The following is a 17,386-nucleotide window of genomic DNA, read 5'->3' as shown; positions in this document are numbered from 1 at the left end:
AGACAGGGTGGATAAAAGGATTAAAAAAAAAAAAAAAACAAGACCCATCTATATGCTGACTACAAGAGACTCACTTCAGATCTAAAGATATACACAGACTGAAAGTGAAAGGATGGAAAAATATAGTCCATGTAAATAGAACAGAAAGAAAGCTGGAGTAGCTGTACTTACATCAGACAAAATAGACTTTAAAACAAAGACTGTAGCAAAAGACAAAGGGGGCATTACATAATGATAAGGGGGTCAATCCAAGAAGAGATATAACATTAATAAATATTGGCGTTGGGGTGCTGCTATGGCTTCCAGTGGGGCCGGCGTGATCACTGCGGGCTTGGCAAATGAAGCTCCTGAAATCCCAGACAACGTGGGAGACTGGCTTTGGGGCGTCTACTGCTTCGCCACTGATAGGAATGACTTCTGCAGGAACTTGATCCTCAATTTGGGACTCTTTGCTGCCAGAGTTTGGCTGGCCAGGAATTTGAGTGACATTGACCTAATGGCACCTCAGCCTGGGGTGTAGCCGTAAAGACACATGGAACCCCTGTGCTGTACTCGAACCTTCCAAAAACAGAGCCTCCAATCTGTGACCGTCACAAGACTTGCCCTGATGGCGGCTGAAGTTTGATTCAGATGGGCACCTTTCCTTCCCTGCTTGATTTCCTTTTCTTTGCTGAGTCCACTCAGAACACCCTTCTCTGGTCAGCAGGTAGGGTTCGGCTAAAGTGTTGTCCTGTGTTCTGTAAAGTTCTGTATATAGTTCCAAAGTTTCTGCAGGGAATGATCTTTGCTCTTGTCCTGAGGAATATTCTAATGGTATTTTAACAAATAAAGACTGTACACAAAATAAATACATAAATAAATAAATAAATATTTATGCACCTAAGATAGGATCACCTAATATATAAAGCAAATACTAACAGACATAAAGGGAGAAATTGACAGTAATACAATAGTAGATAGATCATGGATAAATGGATAGATCAACCAGATAGAAAATCACTAAGGAAACATAGGCCTTAAACAACACATTAGATCAGAAGAACATAATAAATTTATACGGAACATTCCATCCAAAACGTAGAATACACATTCTTTTCAAATGCACATGGAACATTCTCCAAGATAGATCACATGCTAGGCCACAAAACAAGTCTCAATAAATTTTAAAAGACTGAATTCTTACCAAGCATCCTTTCCAACCACAACAATTTGAAACCAGAAATCAATTACAAGAAGAAAAATGGAAAAAACGCAAACACTTGGAGGCTAAGAAAAAAACAACATGCTACTAAACAACCAATTGGTCAACAAAAAAACCAAAGAGGAAATCAAAAAATACCTTGAGAAAAATGAAATTGAAATATAATGTACAAAAATCTAAAGGACACAGCAAAAGCAATTTTAAGAGGGAAGTCTACAGAAAAATCTCAAATAAACAATCTAACATTACACCTAAAGGAACTAGGAAAAGAAAAAACAAAGCTCAAAGTTAGTAGAAGGAAGGAAATAATAAAGATCAGAGCAGGAAGAAATGAAAAGGAGACTAAAAAAATTGAAAAGATCAGTGAAACTAGGAGCTTGTTCTTCGAAAAGATACACAGAATTGATAAATCTCTAGCCAGACTCATCAAGAAAAAAAAAGTCCCAAATAAACAAAATCAGAAATGAAAGAGAAATTACTAATGACACTGCAGAATACAAATGATCATAAAAATTACTATGAACAATTATATGCCAACAAATTGGACAACCTAAAAGAAATGAGTAAGTTCCTAGAGATACACAATCTCTTAAGACTGAATCTGGAAGAATTAGAAAACCTGAACAGACCAATTATCAACAGTGAAACTGAATCAGTAATCAAAAGATTCCCAACAAAAAAAAGGCCAGAACCAAACAGCTTCACAGGTGAAGTCTACCAAACATTTAAAGAAGAGTTAATACTATTCCCCCTCAATTTCAAAAAAAAATTGAAAGGAAGGAACACTCCTAAATTGTTTCTATAAGTGCAGCATTACCCTGTTACCAAAACCAGACAAAGACACTACAAAAAAATTATAGGCCTATATCACTGATGAACATAGATGCAAAGATCTTCAGCAACATACTAGCAAACTGAATTCAACAATACATTAAAAGGATCATAAACCATGACCAAGTGGGATTTATCCCAGGGATGTAAGGATGGTTCAATATCCTCATATCAATCAGTGTGATACACCATACTAATAAGATGAAAGATAAAAATCATGTGATCATCTCAATAGATGCAGAAAAAACATGTGACAAAATACTATACTTCAATTTAAAAAAAGAAATGCAAAATGAAAAAGAAATTACTGAAAAACCAAAGAAAAGAAAAAATCTTGAGTTAAAAATAAAAATCTCCTTTCTTTTTCTCCCCTTCCTGACCATTGCTCTTTCCTTCCCTAAAACTTTCTTCCACCAGTGTAACCATGAATTAATAGTTTGGTGGATATATTTTTCCCAAATCTTAAAATATAGTTTACAGGGGCTTCCCTGGTGGTGCGGTGGTTAAGAATCCACCTGCCAACACAGGGGACACGGGTTTGAGCCCTGGTCCAGGAAGATCCCACATGCCACAAAGCAACTAAGCCCATTTGCCACAACTACTGAGCCTGTGCTCTAGAGCTTGTGAGCCACAGCTATTGAGCCCACATGCCACAACTCCTGAAGTCTGTGCTCCACAACAAGAGAAGCCACTGCAATGAGAAGCCCACACACTGTAGCGAAGAGTAGCCCCTGCTTGCCACAACTAGAGAAAGCCTGTGCACAGCAACAAAGACCCAATGCAGCCAAAAATAAATAAATAAAAACAATTAAAATATATATATATGTAGTTTACATTTAAAAGTAAAGATTTCTATCTCACAAACAATAGAAAATCTTTTGTTTTTTAAAGTTCCCTCTCGGTTGAAAACTGGCACAAAAGAGCAACACCAAACAGATAACTAAATGGGCACACACACACCCACACACACACACACACGTTTCTAGTAGTTTCCACAAAGCACAGAATTTAAGGAAACCAGGACTGTCTTCTTAAAGATTTTGCCAACTCACCAAACCATTTTACTAAGTGTTATCAGAGAACATTTGCTAAACAACACTGCACACATCACGTCAAAGTCAACCCTTGCTGAAGACCAGTGTTTCAGCCTGTTCTACAGGTCAGGGTGTGAAAGGCAATGGAAAGCAACCTTAAATAAGGGAAGGGAGATTGTATCAGCCTCATGTCTTTTTAATTTTTCTGCTTAGTTGTAAATATTATGTATGTGGTTCCTGTATTGAGGAAGAAATAAAAACTAGTGTTGCCTTGTATGCATTTTTAAAAATTCAGGAGTATGCCAAAAGAGGCTGATATATTAACTATTAGAAGAAGTTTTAGAATATGTGTATATGTATTATACAAAATGTGTATTACAGGCATTGTAAAGACTTTTTGGCAAATTTGTAGGTAATTTTTTGCTACCATTATAAATACTGCCTCAGAATTATTTCCAGTGCTTGATGTAAAATTCTGCCTGCAAAAAATACAGTCACCCAAGAGTTAAATAGATGACACCTCTTAAAACTTCGCGACCAAAAGGAGAGATGGTAAAAATTTCTGAATGTTATTTACTGAAGACCTTTGTGACACATTATTCCAAAAAAAATCATTTTTCAGAGAGAACGTAGATAATTAATCTTGTAGGTTAATTCTTAGAAACTTTTCATAAATGCTTTTCTACATGAACACATTTTATGAACTTTCTAATTTAATTTATTAAGTGGAATAAAAAATTAAAGAACAGGGGACTTCCGTGGCAGTCCAGTGGTTAAGACTCTGTGCTTCCAATGCAGCAGGTGCAGGTTTGATCCCTGGTCAGGGAACTAACATCCCACATGCCTCACGGTGTGGCAAAAAAAAAAAAAAAATTAAAGAACAGCTACAGTTCATAGTGAAATAATTAACATAGGATTTACACAGAATTTTGCATATATCTATGTATTCATAAAGGGCAATGGATTTGTAGCTTAATGTAATAAATGTGAATAAATTAAGCTATAATTACATATTATTTTCTCTAATTTATGAATTTGATATCTTACTGTTTTACTATTATGTATATAAATAAAGCAGTTTATTTAAAATATTAACTTGTAAGGGAAATATATCAGTTTACAAAGAACCTAAATTTAAAATGTATGCTATAGAGAGAAACCTGTAATACTGCATAATATGTTTTTATAAAAGAGTATGACTTAAGAAAATTGAAATCATCTCAAGTATCTTTTCCGACTGCAACACTATGAGACTAGATATCAATTACAGGAAAAAATCTGTAAAAGATACAAACACATGGAGGCTAAACAATACACTACTTAATAACCAAGAGATCACTGAAGAAATCAAACAGGAAATCAAAAAATACCTAGAAACAAATGACAATGAAAACATGACGACCCAAAACCTATGGGATGCAGCAAAAGCAGTTCTAAGAGGGAAGTTTATAGCAATACAATCCTACCTTAAGAAACAAGAAACATCTCAAATGAACAACCTAACCTTACACCTAAAGCAATTAGAGAAAGAAGAACAAAAAAACTCCGAAGTTAGCAGAAGGAAAGAAATCATAAACATCAGATCAGAAATAAATGAAAAAGAAATGAAGGAAACAATAGCAAAGATCAATAAAACTAAAAGCTGGTTCTTTGAGAAGATAAACAAAATTGCTAAACCATTAGCCAGACTCATCAAGAAAAAAAGGGAGAAGACTCAGATCAATAGAATTAGAAATGAAAAAGAAGTAACAACTGACACTGCAGAAATACAAAGGATCATGAGAGATAACTACAAGCAACTATATGTCAATAAAATGGACAACCTGGAAGAAATGGACACATTCTTAGAAATGCACAACCTTCTGAGACTGAACCAGGAAGAAATAGAAAATATGAACAGACCAATCACAAGCACTAAAATTGAAACTGTGATTTAAAATCTTCCAACAAACAATAGCCTAGGACCAGATGGCTTCACGGGCGAATTCTATCAAACATTTAGAGAAGAGCTAACACCTATCCTTCTCAAACTCTTCCAAAATATAGCAGAGGGAGGAACACTCCCAAACTCATTCTATGAGGCCACCATCACCCTGATACCAAAACCAGACAAAGATGTCACAAAGAAAGAAAACTACAGGCCAATATCACTGATGAACATAGACGCAAAAATCCCCCCAAAAATACTAGCAAACAGAATCCAACAACACATTAAAAGGATCATACACCACGATCAAGTGGGGTTTATCCCAGGAATGCAAGGATTCTTTAATATACGCAAATCAATCAATGTGATACACCATATTAACAAATTGAAGGAGAAAAACCATATGATCATCTCAATAGATGCACAGAAAGCTTTCAACAAAATTTAACATCAATTTATTATAAAAACCCTTCAGAAAGTAGACAGAGAGCAAAATTTCCTCAACATAATAAAGGCCATATATGACAAATGCACAGCCAACACCGTCCTCAATGGTGAAAAACTGAAACCATTTCCACTAAGATCAGGAACAAGATAAGGTTGTCCACTCTCACCACTATTATTCAACATATTTTTGGAAGTTTTAGCCACAGCAATCAGAGAAGAAAAAGAAATAAAAGGAATCCAATTGGAAAAGAAGAAGTAAAGTTGTCACTGTTTGCAGATGACATGATACTATACATAGAGAATCCTAAAGATGCTACCAGAAAACTACTAGAGCTAATCAATGAATTTAGTGAAGTAGCAGGATACAAAATTAATGCACAGAAATCTCTGGCATTCCTATACACTAATGATGAAAAATCTGAAAGTGAAATTAAGAAAACACTACCATTTACCATTGCAACAAAAAGAATAAAATATCTAGGAATAAACCTACCTAAGGAGACAAAAGACCTGTATGCAGAAAATTATAAGACACTGATGAAAGAAATTAAAGATGATACAAATAGATGGAGAGATATACCATGTTCTTGGATGGGATGAATCAACGCTGTGAAAATGTCTCTTCCAAAGCAGTCTACAGATTCAATGCAATCCCTATCAAACTACCACTAGTATTTTTCACAGAACTAGAACAAAAAATTGCACAATTTGTATGGAAACAAAAAAGACCCCGAATAGCCAAAGCGATCTTGAGAACGAAAAATGGAGCTGGAGGCATTAGGCTCCCTGACTTCAGACTATACTACAGTAATCAAGACAGTATGGTACTAGCACAAAAACAGAAATATAGATCAATGGAACAGGATAGAAAGCCCAGAGATAAAACCACACACATATGGTCACCTTATCTTTGATAAAGGAAGCAGGAATGTACAGTGGAGAAAGGACAGCCTCTTCAATAAGTGGTGCTGGGAAAACTGGACAGCTACATGTAAAAGTATGAAATTAGAACACTCCCTAACACCATACACAAAAATCAACTCAAAATGGATTAAAGACCTAAATGTAAGGCCATACACTACCAAACTCTCAGAGGAAAACATAGGCAGAACACTCTATGACATAAATCTCAGCAAGATCCTTTTTGACCCACCTCCTAGAGAAATGGAAATAAAAACAAAAATAAACAAATGGGACCTAATGAAACTTAAAAGCTTTTGCACAGCAAAGGAAACCATAAACAAGACCAAAAGACAACCCTCAGAATGGAAGAAAGTATTTGCAAATGAAGCAACTGACAAAGGATTAATCTCCAAAATTTACAAGCAGCTCATGCAGCTTAATATCAAAAAAACAAACAACCCAATCCAAAAATGGGCAGAAGACGTAAATATACATTTCTCCAGAGAAGATATACAGATTGCCAACGAACACATGAAAGAATGCTCAACATCATTAGAGAAATGCAAATCAAAACTACAATGAGATATCATCTCACACTGGTCAGAATGGCCATCATCAAAAGATCTACAAACAATAAATGCTGGAGAGGGTGTGGAGAAAAGGGAACCCTCTTGCACTGTTGGTGGGAACGTAACTTGATACAGCCACTGTGGAGAACAGTATGGAGGTTCCTTAAAAAACTAAAAATAGAACTACCATATGACCCAGCAATCCCACTACTGGGCATATACCCTGAGAAAACCATAATTCAAAAAGAGTCATGTACCAAAATGTTCATTTCAGCTCTATTTACAATAGCCAGGACATGGAAGCAACCTAAGTGTCCATCAACAGATGAATGGATAAAGAAGATGTGGCACATATATACAGTGGAATATTAGTCATCCATAAAAAGAAACGAAATGGAGTTATTTGTAGTGAGGTGGATGGACCTAGAGTCTGTCATATAAAGTGAAGTTAAGTCAGAAAGAGAGAAACAAATACCGTATGCTAACACATATATATGGAATCTAAGAAAAGACAAAAGGTCATGAAGAACCTAGGGGCAAGACAGGAATAAAGACACAGACCTACTAGAGAATCGACTTGAAGATATGGGGAGGGGGAAGGGTAAGCTGTGCCAAAGTGGGAGAGTGGCATGGACATATCTGCCAAACGTAAAATTGATAGCTAGTGGGAAGCAGCCGCATAGCACAGGGAGATCAGCTTGGTGCTTTGTGACCACCTAGAGGGGTGGGATAGGGAGGGTGGGAGGGAGGGAGACGCAAGAGGGAAGAGATATGGGAACATATGTATATGTATAACTGATTCACTTTGTTATAAAGCAGAAACTAACACACCATTGTAAAGCAATTATGCTCCAGTAAAGATGTTTAAAAAAAAAAAAAAGAGTATGACAACTTTAAACATGCAAGGAAAGTTTTCATTTGAGTAATTAAAATTCAAGGTCATCTTAAGAGAGATTTCCATGGTAAAATCATAGTTGACCTGTTTTCACTTTGTATATATAGTAGCACAAAGTCTGTTTTCTCTTGTGCAGTTATATACTTAGCAGAAAACACACACACACACACCTTTTCCACATTTATTTCTTTTTCTGCTAGTTTGGTTTGTACACAAACCAACTGCAGTCCAACCACTAGTAGAGTTTGTTTATAAGTAATGAAAAAAAACTCTACCACTTCAACAGTAAAGAAATTTGTTGGAAGGATATCGGTTAGCTTCCAAAATCAAAGATAGAGCTGATGAGCCATCCTGGTAAGGAAAGATCCTAGAACAGTTCCAGGAATCTAGGTAGGAGGAATCCATGGACATCATCCTTAGAAAGCTTATTGGAATGAATCTGTGCTCGCCATTTTCTGTCTCAGAACCGCTCTGCTCAGGAACCAGATTCACAGAGAGAGAGTCTGATCTGCCTAACCAAGTTCACAAGGCCACACCTTGACTGGGGGGATCTGGATGTCTTCCCTGAAATTACCACAAAGAAGGCTGGCAGTTGGGAACACATAGACCTCCAAAGGGAAATCGAGGTGTGGTTACCAGAAAGGGGACAAGATTCTGGGCAGGCAAAAGCAGTGCATGTTTTTAGATTCTAAAATGTAGGATACCATGACATTTATTTGTAATTGCTATATATGGCTTTGATCATTTGTAGTTAAAACATTCATGCGGGAGGATATTTTAACCAGCAAGGCTTTTTATTAAGAATAATGAGTATGAGGGGCCTCCCTGGTGGCGCAGTGGTTAAGAATCCGCCTGCCAATGCAGGGAATACGGGTTCGACCCCTGGTCCGGGAAGATCCCACATGCCGGGGAGCAACTAAGCCTGTGCACCACAGCTACTGAGCCTGCACTCTGGAGCCCACGAGCCACAGCTACTGAGCCCAAGTGCCACAACTTCTGAAGCCCGCGTGCCTACAGCCCGTGCTTCGCAACGAGAGAAGCCACCGCAATGAGAAGCCCGCACACCGCAACGAAGAGTAGCCCCTGCTTGCCGCAACTAGAGAAAAACCTGCGTGCAGCAACAAAGACACAGGGTAGCCAAAAATAAAATAAATTTATATTAAAAAAAAGAATAATGAATAAGAAAAACAAGGACATTTCTTACTTATCCTATTTCCCTCCTCCATTCACTTGTTACTCCTCCGCTTTCAATGGAACATGCAAGCCTTATATGGAAAATCTCTTTGTGTGAATATGTATAGAGTACAAGCCAGGAGACCTAGACTGTATTTCCAGTTGTTTCTCTAATACACTAGGAGATCTTGGCTAGTTAAAACTTTTTTAGGTTTAATTTCTTCATTTGTGAAACAAAGGTATTAAGGTATAAGAAGTTCCAGAGACCATATTCATTCTGTGGTCAGACAGTGGCAGGCAGAGCTCTGTGCTACTGGTTCCTGCCACCCTTTCCCAGGGTCAGGCCACGCTACAGAGGAACCACGGGCCTGTGCTTACAATTCCTGGGGGTTGACAAGTGGTGGGAGACTCCCCAGCCTCTGCTGAGCTGTTGGGATGAGTCCAGTCATTCATTCGTACCATCATTCAATCAATCAATCATTTGCCAAGCATCAGGCGATGCAGGTGAGAGCCACTACTCTCAAGCAGCTCACAGATTCTGGTTCAAAGAATTCCTAAGTAAGAAACAAGATCTTGTGAATCTGAAGAAACCTAAAGGAAAAAGAGAAAGAGTCATATACAGACCAACCAAGCCTAATTGTGCTAATTGTAGTAGTCGGGCGCACATAAGGGCTTATGGGAGCAAGGAGGGCTCCCTCTCCACTACAGGAGAGGGTTAGGGGCCAGGGATTATTCTGAGGGGACTGATAAAAGAACTAGGAGTTTGGTTCATTCATCCATTCATTCATTCAATCTTTAGGAGCACCTTTGTGAAGTCACTGTGTTAGGCAATGAAAATGGCCATGAGAATGAAAGACAAACAGTCTAGGAGATGGGAATGAGGGTGGCGGGAGGAGAGGAAAGAAAAGGGGTTTTAGACAGAAAAGTCAAAAAACAGCTGTCACTATATAAAAGCAAAACAATACGAAATGGCTGACACTTAGTGATTGCGCTTTGCTAGGTACAATTTTAATTGCTTGCCGTGTATCAATTTATCTTTGAAACAGGCACTGTTATTATTCCTGTTTTACAGTTGAGAAAATGATAGAGCTGAAGCAATCTGCCCAGGGTAATGTTCTAAAAATGCAGCAGGTTTGGGATTTGAAGCCAGACAAGTTGGATTCTAGGGCCTGGGGTCTGGGCATTTAACCCCCTGTGCTATACCACCTCTCTGCACATACGTAATAGCTGAGCAATCATCCAATACAAATGTAGTAGGGTTTGTCTGTTTTAGACCAATTCTTAATACTGAGGCAGTTTAGAAGAATAAATAAGTACCCATAGCTATAATATTCTTCTTAAAATTACACTATCATTTCCTTTATATTGCTTCTTTTTTTTTTTACCCTAGGGCTAAATCTCCCCCAAATTCAGCCTTTATGACAGAATCTTTGGCCAGAAATGAACACTTGGCTAGAACAGAGAAAAATCTGATCTATTTGGATTTTCTTGGGTTAGCAAAAGGAAACTTCTTTTGAAAATTGAAAAGTGTGGTTATTTTGTTTGTATGAAAAATAGTGACTCTGGGTCATATGAATTCCTAAGTGAGAAACAAGATCTTGTGAACTTGAAGAAAACCTGAAGGAAAATACATCAATGTACAATTGTAGAACAACTGGTCACCTTTCCCCACTCAGATTTAAGCTGTACCATTATCATTAAGAGTTATATAATTTCGTATTCATTACAGGGTCTTTTGTTAGTACCACTTGTTTTTATAACAACTATGAATTTATATAAGTACGTTATCTGGAGATACATAATCATGTGACTAATTTTGTTTTGGGGTTTGTTGGTTTTTAATTGGTAACTGAAAGAATTTAAGGACTAAAATCATCAAAAATTAAACAGCATGGCATGCACAATACCACATTAGTCATACAACACAAACAAGTCTGAGGGCTCCTGTAGGAGATAACTCTTTGGTCACAAAAGAATAATGTTCCATTAAATAATGAAAATCTTCACTCTAAAGCCTGAACTTTTTCTCTCAGAATTCTTTCTAGACCCTCACAATCTGTAGATCTCGTTTCTTCCTCTGAACTTCAAAGATATTCACTCTCTCTCCAACCTATTTGGCCCTCATCGCACCCTGCCTGAATGGTAAATGACTGTTGTTTACATATACATTGTTATTATCTTGCTGGAGTATAAAGTCTCCCAAGACAGGGACAGTGGTTCACATTTCTCTGCATCCTCTAGAACAATTGAGCACGTAGTAGGCGCTCAGTAAGTATGTATTAATAAGATATCTGATTAACTAGAATGTTACACTGGATAATCCAGGCTAAAAAATTTCATTCAAGAACACTATTTAAACGGCCTGGCGGTCTACATTAAATCAAATGGGTGACTTCAAAATTCCATTTCACATTATACACACATATCTGAATAAATGCATCAGGAAAGTCAGATTTAAATCAAACAATTGTCTTAGCTGTAGAAACAATGTTGACATATGAGCCTTATCTTCTATTTCCCTCATTTATTTTTTCTCAGCATTAATTCTACTCCCAGGAAAAGCCCAATGAGTGCTGTGTGATTTTTGAATGTACACCTACATGACTACAGCTTTGCAAATGTTCTGTTTTATCATTATTTCCAAAAATGTAGTCTGATAGATTTCTACATCTCTTTTTCATACTCTATTTTTAAATAAATAATTTGAAACCAGAAAAAAAAATCAATTGTCCCCAGATAATTTAAGAAAGTAAAAACAAAGTATCTCTTTCCTGGTAAGTAAGCCACATTTTCTATATGTCACTAAACCCCACCCCTTCTCTTTCTTTTGGGACTTTATCCTGGTTTCTAGAGTTGTATGAATACAGCTGGTGGATCTAGAAGATTAAGTTTTGCCAATGGTACAAAGTTGAACAATTTCAAAGTTTCTCTGACATTTGGATGAAACTCCAAATGGTATTTTCTTGTCATGCTCATAATAGTAGTTGCCCACACTCACCTTTTCACAAGTGACAAACACACTGGCTTTGATACAGAGTTTTCACCCTCCGGCTCTTTGCCAAGCTATGCATATGTATGGCAGACAGGAACTCTGGATGCTTTAGATCTGGTAAACAGATTTCAAATGCTTAGTTTATGTCACAATCCCCTTGGAAGTTTTGTAACATTATGATAAAACAGAAACTCATACATGGCAAGACAATTGTCTTCTCAGGCATTTACATAAGGCAGCTCTCTGTCTAGCCCAACTATTCCACTTGCATCAAGTAAAAAACCCACAGTGAACACAGAGCTTGTTGTGCAGGGTTTTAGTAAGGGCCTGACCTTGTAGACACTGGGCTCACAGTCAAGCAGCGTCAGCCTTGGGCAAAGGCAGTGATCGTGCCAGGCCTTGTTGTCAGGCAGAGCTCAAGGCTTGGAACCTGATCTTCAACCCACCTGGTTCTGTGAAGAGAAGAACAATGATTAGCATTTTAAAATCAAAAATACTTCCAGTGTATGTCAGCTTGCTGGGCTTAAGTCACAAGTTACTACACAGCTATAAATAAGGCCCCAGTCACACTGATCAAGGTTGTTCCATGCTAGCAATTTCCCAATTTATTGACAATGAAAGACTCAAAATTTTGGTGCTCATGTATGCTTGGATGAAGGTACTCACTAAAGAAATAACCTCACATACATCTTAAACTTGCACAATGTTATATGCCAATTATATCTCAATACAAACATAAAAAAGAAACATTAAAAAATGAAATGACCTCAAATTAATTGAATTCTGTAAGAAATGATTAAAATTTGATTTGTGGCTTGAAAAAAACTATACCCAGGCTCCAATAACACTAATAAGAAATTAGAGAAATTAAAGCATTTTAATTGTAAGATTATAAAGAACAATATATAATTTAAAGTAAACATGCATTTTATAATTGTGTTAGAAAACATGTCATAGCAAAAGACCCCAACATTTTAAATCAGTAAACTGATTTCTTTTTTAATTACTAAGTACCTATTTAATATTACAGCTGATATTCCTAATTCTTACTTCAAATACACTCTGAAACTTTGTTTTTAAGATATACAATTTGAAAAATAAAGACCATTTTATTTTTTTGTTTTGGCGGTACGCGGGCCTCTCACTGTTGTGGCCTCTGCCATTGCGGAGCACAGGCTCCGGACGCGCAGGCTCAGCGGCCATGGTTCACGGGCCCAGCCGCTCCGCGGTATGTGGGATCTTCCCGGACCGGGGCACGAACCCGTGTCCCCTGCATCGGCAGGCGGACTCTCAACCACTGCGCCACCAGGGAAGCCCTAAAGACCATTTTAGACAGCTCTATCGAGGCAAAGAAAAGAATACGGACACTGTTTTTCAATAGTCAGGCATCTTAAATTATGGGGACCAGTTTCAAATTTGCATCTCCATCTCATTTTAGAACCCCAGCCCCAAAGAGCCAACTGCTTCTCCAGGGTTCCACGTGGACTTCTCATGGGAATTTCAAACTCAGCAAGTCCCAGGTGAACTCCGTGTGCCTTCGCCCTACGCACCTGCTCGCAGTGTCTCAGGCGTAGCTTCTTCAGGTAAAAGGCACCACCAGCTGCTTAAGCCAGAAAACTGGACTGGTTCTGAGCTCCTCTTCATCTGTCTCGATGTCCACTCAGTCCCCAAAACCTGTCACCTGCACTCGCCAAATAGATCTTGCATCCATCCTCTTCCCCCGGCTCCCTTGGACTCCGTCACCATCACCTTAGGGGCTCCGCTCACCTCTCCTGCCTCATCCCCCGCCGCTCTTTTGCGCGCCTTCTCAGGTGCAGCGCAAGCATGCGCAGAGCGTGCAGCGCAAGCATACGCAGAGGCCGCAGCGCGCAATCCTCTTCCCTTCCAGGCCTTAGCCCCGTGCTGTCCGCTTGTCCGGGAGCATCTTCACACAGCCACTGCTTACTCCTTCGGGTGTCAACTTAGATGTTACCATGAAGCCCCTCTGGCACCCCCCCCATTCACTTCTGTGTTCTCCAGGACAACCTCCCACATTGCAGATCCTCCGTGAATATGTATTAAGGAGATGTTTGATCAACTAGACACACACTGGCAGGTTCAGGATAAAAACTACCATTCCCCTCCCCCCCGCCCCGCCCCGCCCCGCCCTTCCTCTGCACTCCCATACCGCCCCCATTATGGTGCGTTTGTTTTAAAGGTCCATTGAGTTGTCTGTGTTCCTACGGATGGTTAGCAAGGGCCCCTTTATTACCTGACAAAGAACCTGGCACCTACCAGGTGCCGTAAATATGAACGAATTAACCCATTTATATTTATGGCACCTGGTCCTTCAGAATCCCTGAAGCAACTTTTTTTTTCTTTTTTGGCCAGGTTCTAGCAAAGGCTCTCTTTCCTCAATTTAAACTTTGAGAAAAATTTCTCACGAATGAATAATCCTGATCCCACTTAGATTTATGATTTATCCTTTTTGTATTTCTCTACCCTGGCAAGATGATTCTTTTTTTTTCTTCACGGAAAGGCATTTTCTTTTATTTAAAAAAATATATACTTTTTTTTTTTTTTCTTTCCGGTACGCGGGCCTCTCACTGCTGTGGCCTCTCCCGTTGCGGAGCACAGGCTCCGGATGCGGAGGCTCAGCGGCCATGGCTCACGGGCCCAGCCGCTCTGCGGCATGTGGGATCTTCCCGGACCGGGGCACGAACCCGCGTCCCCTGCATCGGCAGGCGGACTCTCAACCACTGCGCCACCAGGGAAGCCCAGATGATTCTTAATTTTAATTCAAGGCTCTCCAAGCCACTAATAGTCACACCATGATTCTTAACTTTAATTCAAGGCTCTCCAGGCCACTAATAGTCACACTCAGGGCATACTTTCAGTGAAACTGCTTTTCTGCATCATACATGTAACTAAGGAAAACATCAGGTAGCCCTAGGCCAGTTGTCATTCCTGGAGACTGTACCTCCGAGTCCCCTCAGTAGGGAGGTCGTGCTCAGACCTGGTCCTCTGCTGCCACTTGGCTTCCCTTCAACAGCTTCTCAGCTGAATCTGCCACTCTCGACTCCTGCTTTCTTCTACCTGATTCCTTGTAATTGGCCTGAACTTGACTTCTTGTCTGCGCTTGGCCTCCTGGCCCAGGGCTGAGTTGTGCCCGCTGTTGTCTGGTCCTACCGGCGTGGCAGGGTCCACAGCTGCCTCCTCACCACCCGCAGTGCGCGCCCTCACTTTCCAAAGTCCTTCCTGACCACCGTCCCGCTTCATCCTCATAGCAGCCAGGGAAGGGTCGGCATTCAAATCCGTTTCTGTTTGCAGTGGAGTTGCAAATCCAATAACTTTCCCTGCCACCCCATCTCACCTACTGGATAGTATGTTTTATATTTACAGATTCACTGTAACTGAGTTTTGGGTGGCTTACTCAGTCTCTTTTGGGAAGAGGCTAATTATTTAAGATTTTTCTTTTCCCCTTCCTCAGCTCCAAGACACAGTCATGATGTCATGTAAGGGGTGTTTGGGTGTGTGGTGAGAAGGGGCTTTGGATTCAGACGATGACCTCCGTGGACCCTCCCTGGTCCCTGCAGTTCAGCGTCTGGTCTGGTCCCTGGACTTGTGACTGCAGGGTGCTGATGGTCCCATTTGCCCTGTAAGCCACCGTGTGGACACACACCAGTGGACCATTTGCCTCTTTGCCTCACCTCTGGATCTTGTCGGTCCACTGGGCCTTTTTGGATCTTTGCTTTCCCCACTAGGACACACAATTACTTCTGGACCCTCTGCTCACCACACATAGGCCAGGGGAGCCAGGAGACCAGACGCTTTGGTCTAGATAACTTCTCTCCACCAAGTGCCATTGCAGGGCCACTCACCCCATGTCTCCACTCTGTGTCCCACAGAAGGAGTAAAGCAAAGGCCCTCTGCCTTCAGGGTTCTCCAACGTTTTTAAGGCACCACCCCTTCCGGCGCGGCTCCTGCCTGCAAAGTGGTGGTCAGGAATGAGTCTTCCTTCCTGTCTCTGTCTCTCTCCTCTTGCTGCAGATCTTCCCTAGGACAAAAGAGATAGCTCGACTTCTCCTTTCCCTTCTCTGTGAGCTTGCCAAGCTACAAGGTCTTCCCTCAGGTCTTATCCTGAAGCCCGTCTATCCCTGGCACTTGATAATTTCCGTGGACAAAGTCAACATGGGGCTAAAACAATTTGCAAAATTGCGGAGTCTTTTGACAAAGCCTGGATTTTAGGAATATTTTCTTATTGCAAATTCAAAACCCCTGCTTTGGATATGAAAAGCTGAATATTGAAACCCTCTTTATTTTTGCATTCCAGCTATAACATAACCCTAATGCCTTGGACAGAATGAGCAAAGGTCACACACTAAGAAATGCAAAAGAGAAAAACTCATTAATATATATTATATAAAAACATTTCCAGGCTTTCCTGGTGGCTCAGTGGTTGAGAGTCCGCCTGCCGATGCAGGGGACACGGGTTCGTGCCCCGGTCCGGGAAGATCCCACATGCCGCAGAGCGGCTGGGCCCGTGAGCCATGGCCGCTGAGCCTCCGCATCCGGAGCCTGTGCTCCGCAACGGGAGAGGCCACAGCAGTGAGAGGCCCGTGTAACGCAAAAAAAAAAAAAAAAAAAAAAATTTCCATTACAGTATTGATTTGGAGAAAGCATATTAATTAACTATGGCAAAATTCCACTAACTTGGACTGAATGGTAAAGTCAGTCTGAATTAGCAAAATGTTTAAGTTATTGACTATTCCTAAAGAAAAGTAACCTTAAAGTATGTAGATAGAAAAGAAAAAACTATTAAAGATAAGAAAGGGACAACTGTTATTGAACATTTGGATGGGCTGGGATTTACATATTATGTGTATATACATGTAAATATATATAACATATATATGCTTATATATGTAGATATACGTGTATGTCACACATACATGTAGATATATATGTTAAGTACTTTACATATGTGAACCAATTTATCTTTACAACCAATTTTACAGAGGAGGAAACAACACAGAAAGATTGATTTGCCCACTGTAGAATAGTTAGTAAGTTGTTTTGCTAGTGTAGCCTGGCTTTGGGACTCCTGATAACTTTTATAAACCTATCTTTAAAAAATAAATTATAGGGGCTTCCGTGGTGGCGCAGTGGTTGAGAGTCCGCCTGCCGATGCAGGGGATGCGGGTTCGTGCCCTGGTCCGGGAAGATCCCACGTGCCGCGGAGCGGCTGGGCCCGTGAGCCATGGCCGCTGAGCCTGTGCGTCCGGAGCCTGTGCTCCGCAACGGGAGAGGCCGCAGCAGTGAGAGGCCCGCGTACCGCAAAAAAAAAAAAAAAAATTATATGAAGAGACCTCTAACCAATAAATGGAAAAAATGTAATTAGTGTATTTTGTATAGAAATGATGCTCCTTGAAAAT

The 17,386-nt window shown here is 39.9% G+C and overlaps 1 protein-coding gene across 1 annotated transcript; it reads left to right on the top strand.

Annotated features, from left to right (window-relative positions):
- The first annotated feature begins 287 nt into the window (after nucleotides 1–287).
- Nucleotides 288–834, top strand: LOC132530593 (mitochondrial import receptor subunit TOM6 homolog). The gene has a single exon (XM_060167837.1). It carries the CDS (start codon nucleotides 296–298, stop codon nucleotides 518–520), a length of 225 nt encoding a protein of 74 aa, XP_060023820.1. The 5' UTR covers nucleotides 288–295; the 3' UTR covers nucleotides 521–834.
- Nucleotides 835–17,386: the final 16,552 nt, after the last annotated feature.

Source organism: Lagenorhynchus albirostris, chromosome 12 (genome assembly GCF_949774975.1).
Source record: "Lagenorhynchus albirostris chromosome 12, mLagAlb1.1, whole genome shotgun sequence".
Lineage (NCBI taxonomy): Eukaryota > Metazoa > Chordata > Mammalia > Artiodactyla > Delphinidae > Lagenorhynchus > Lagenorhynchus albirostris.
This window is presented reverse-complemented; position numbering and strand designations above follow the sequence as displayed.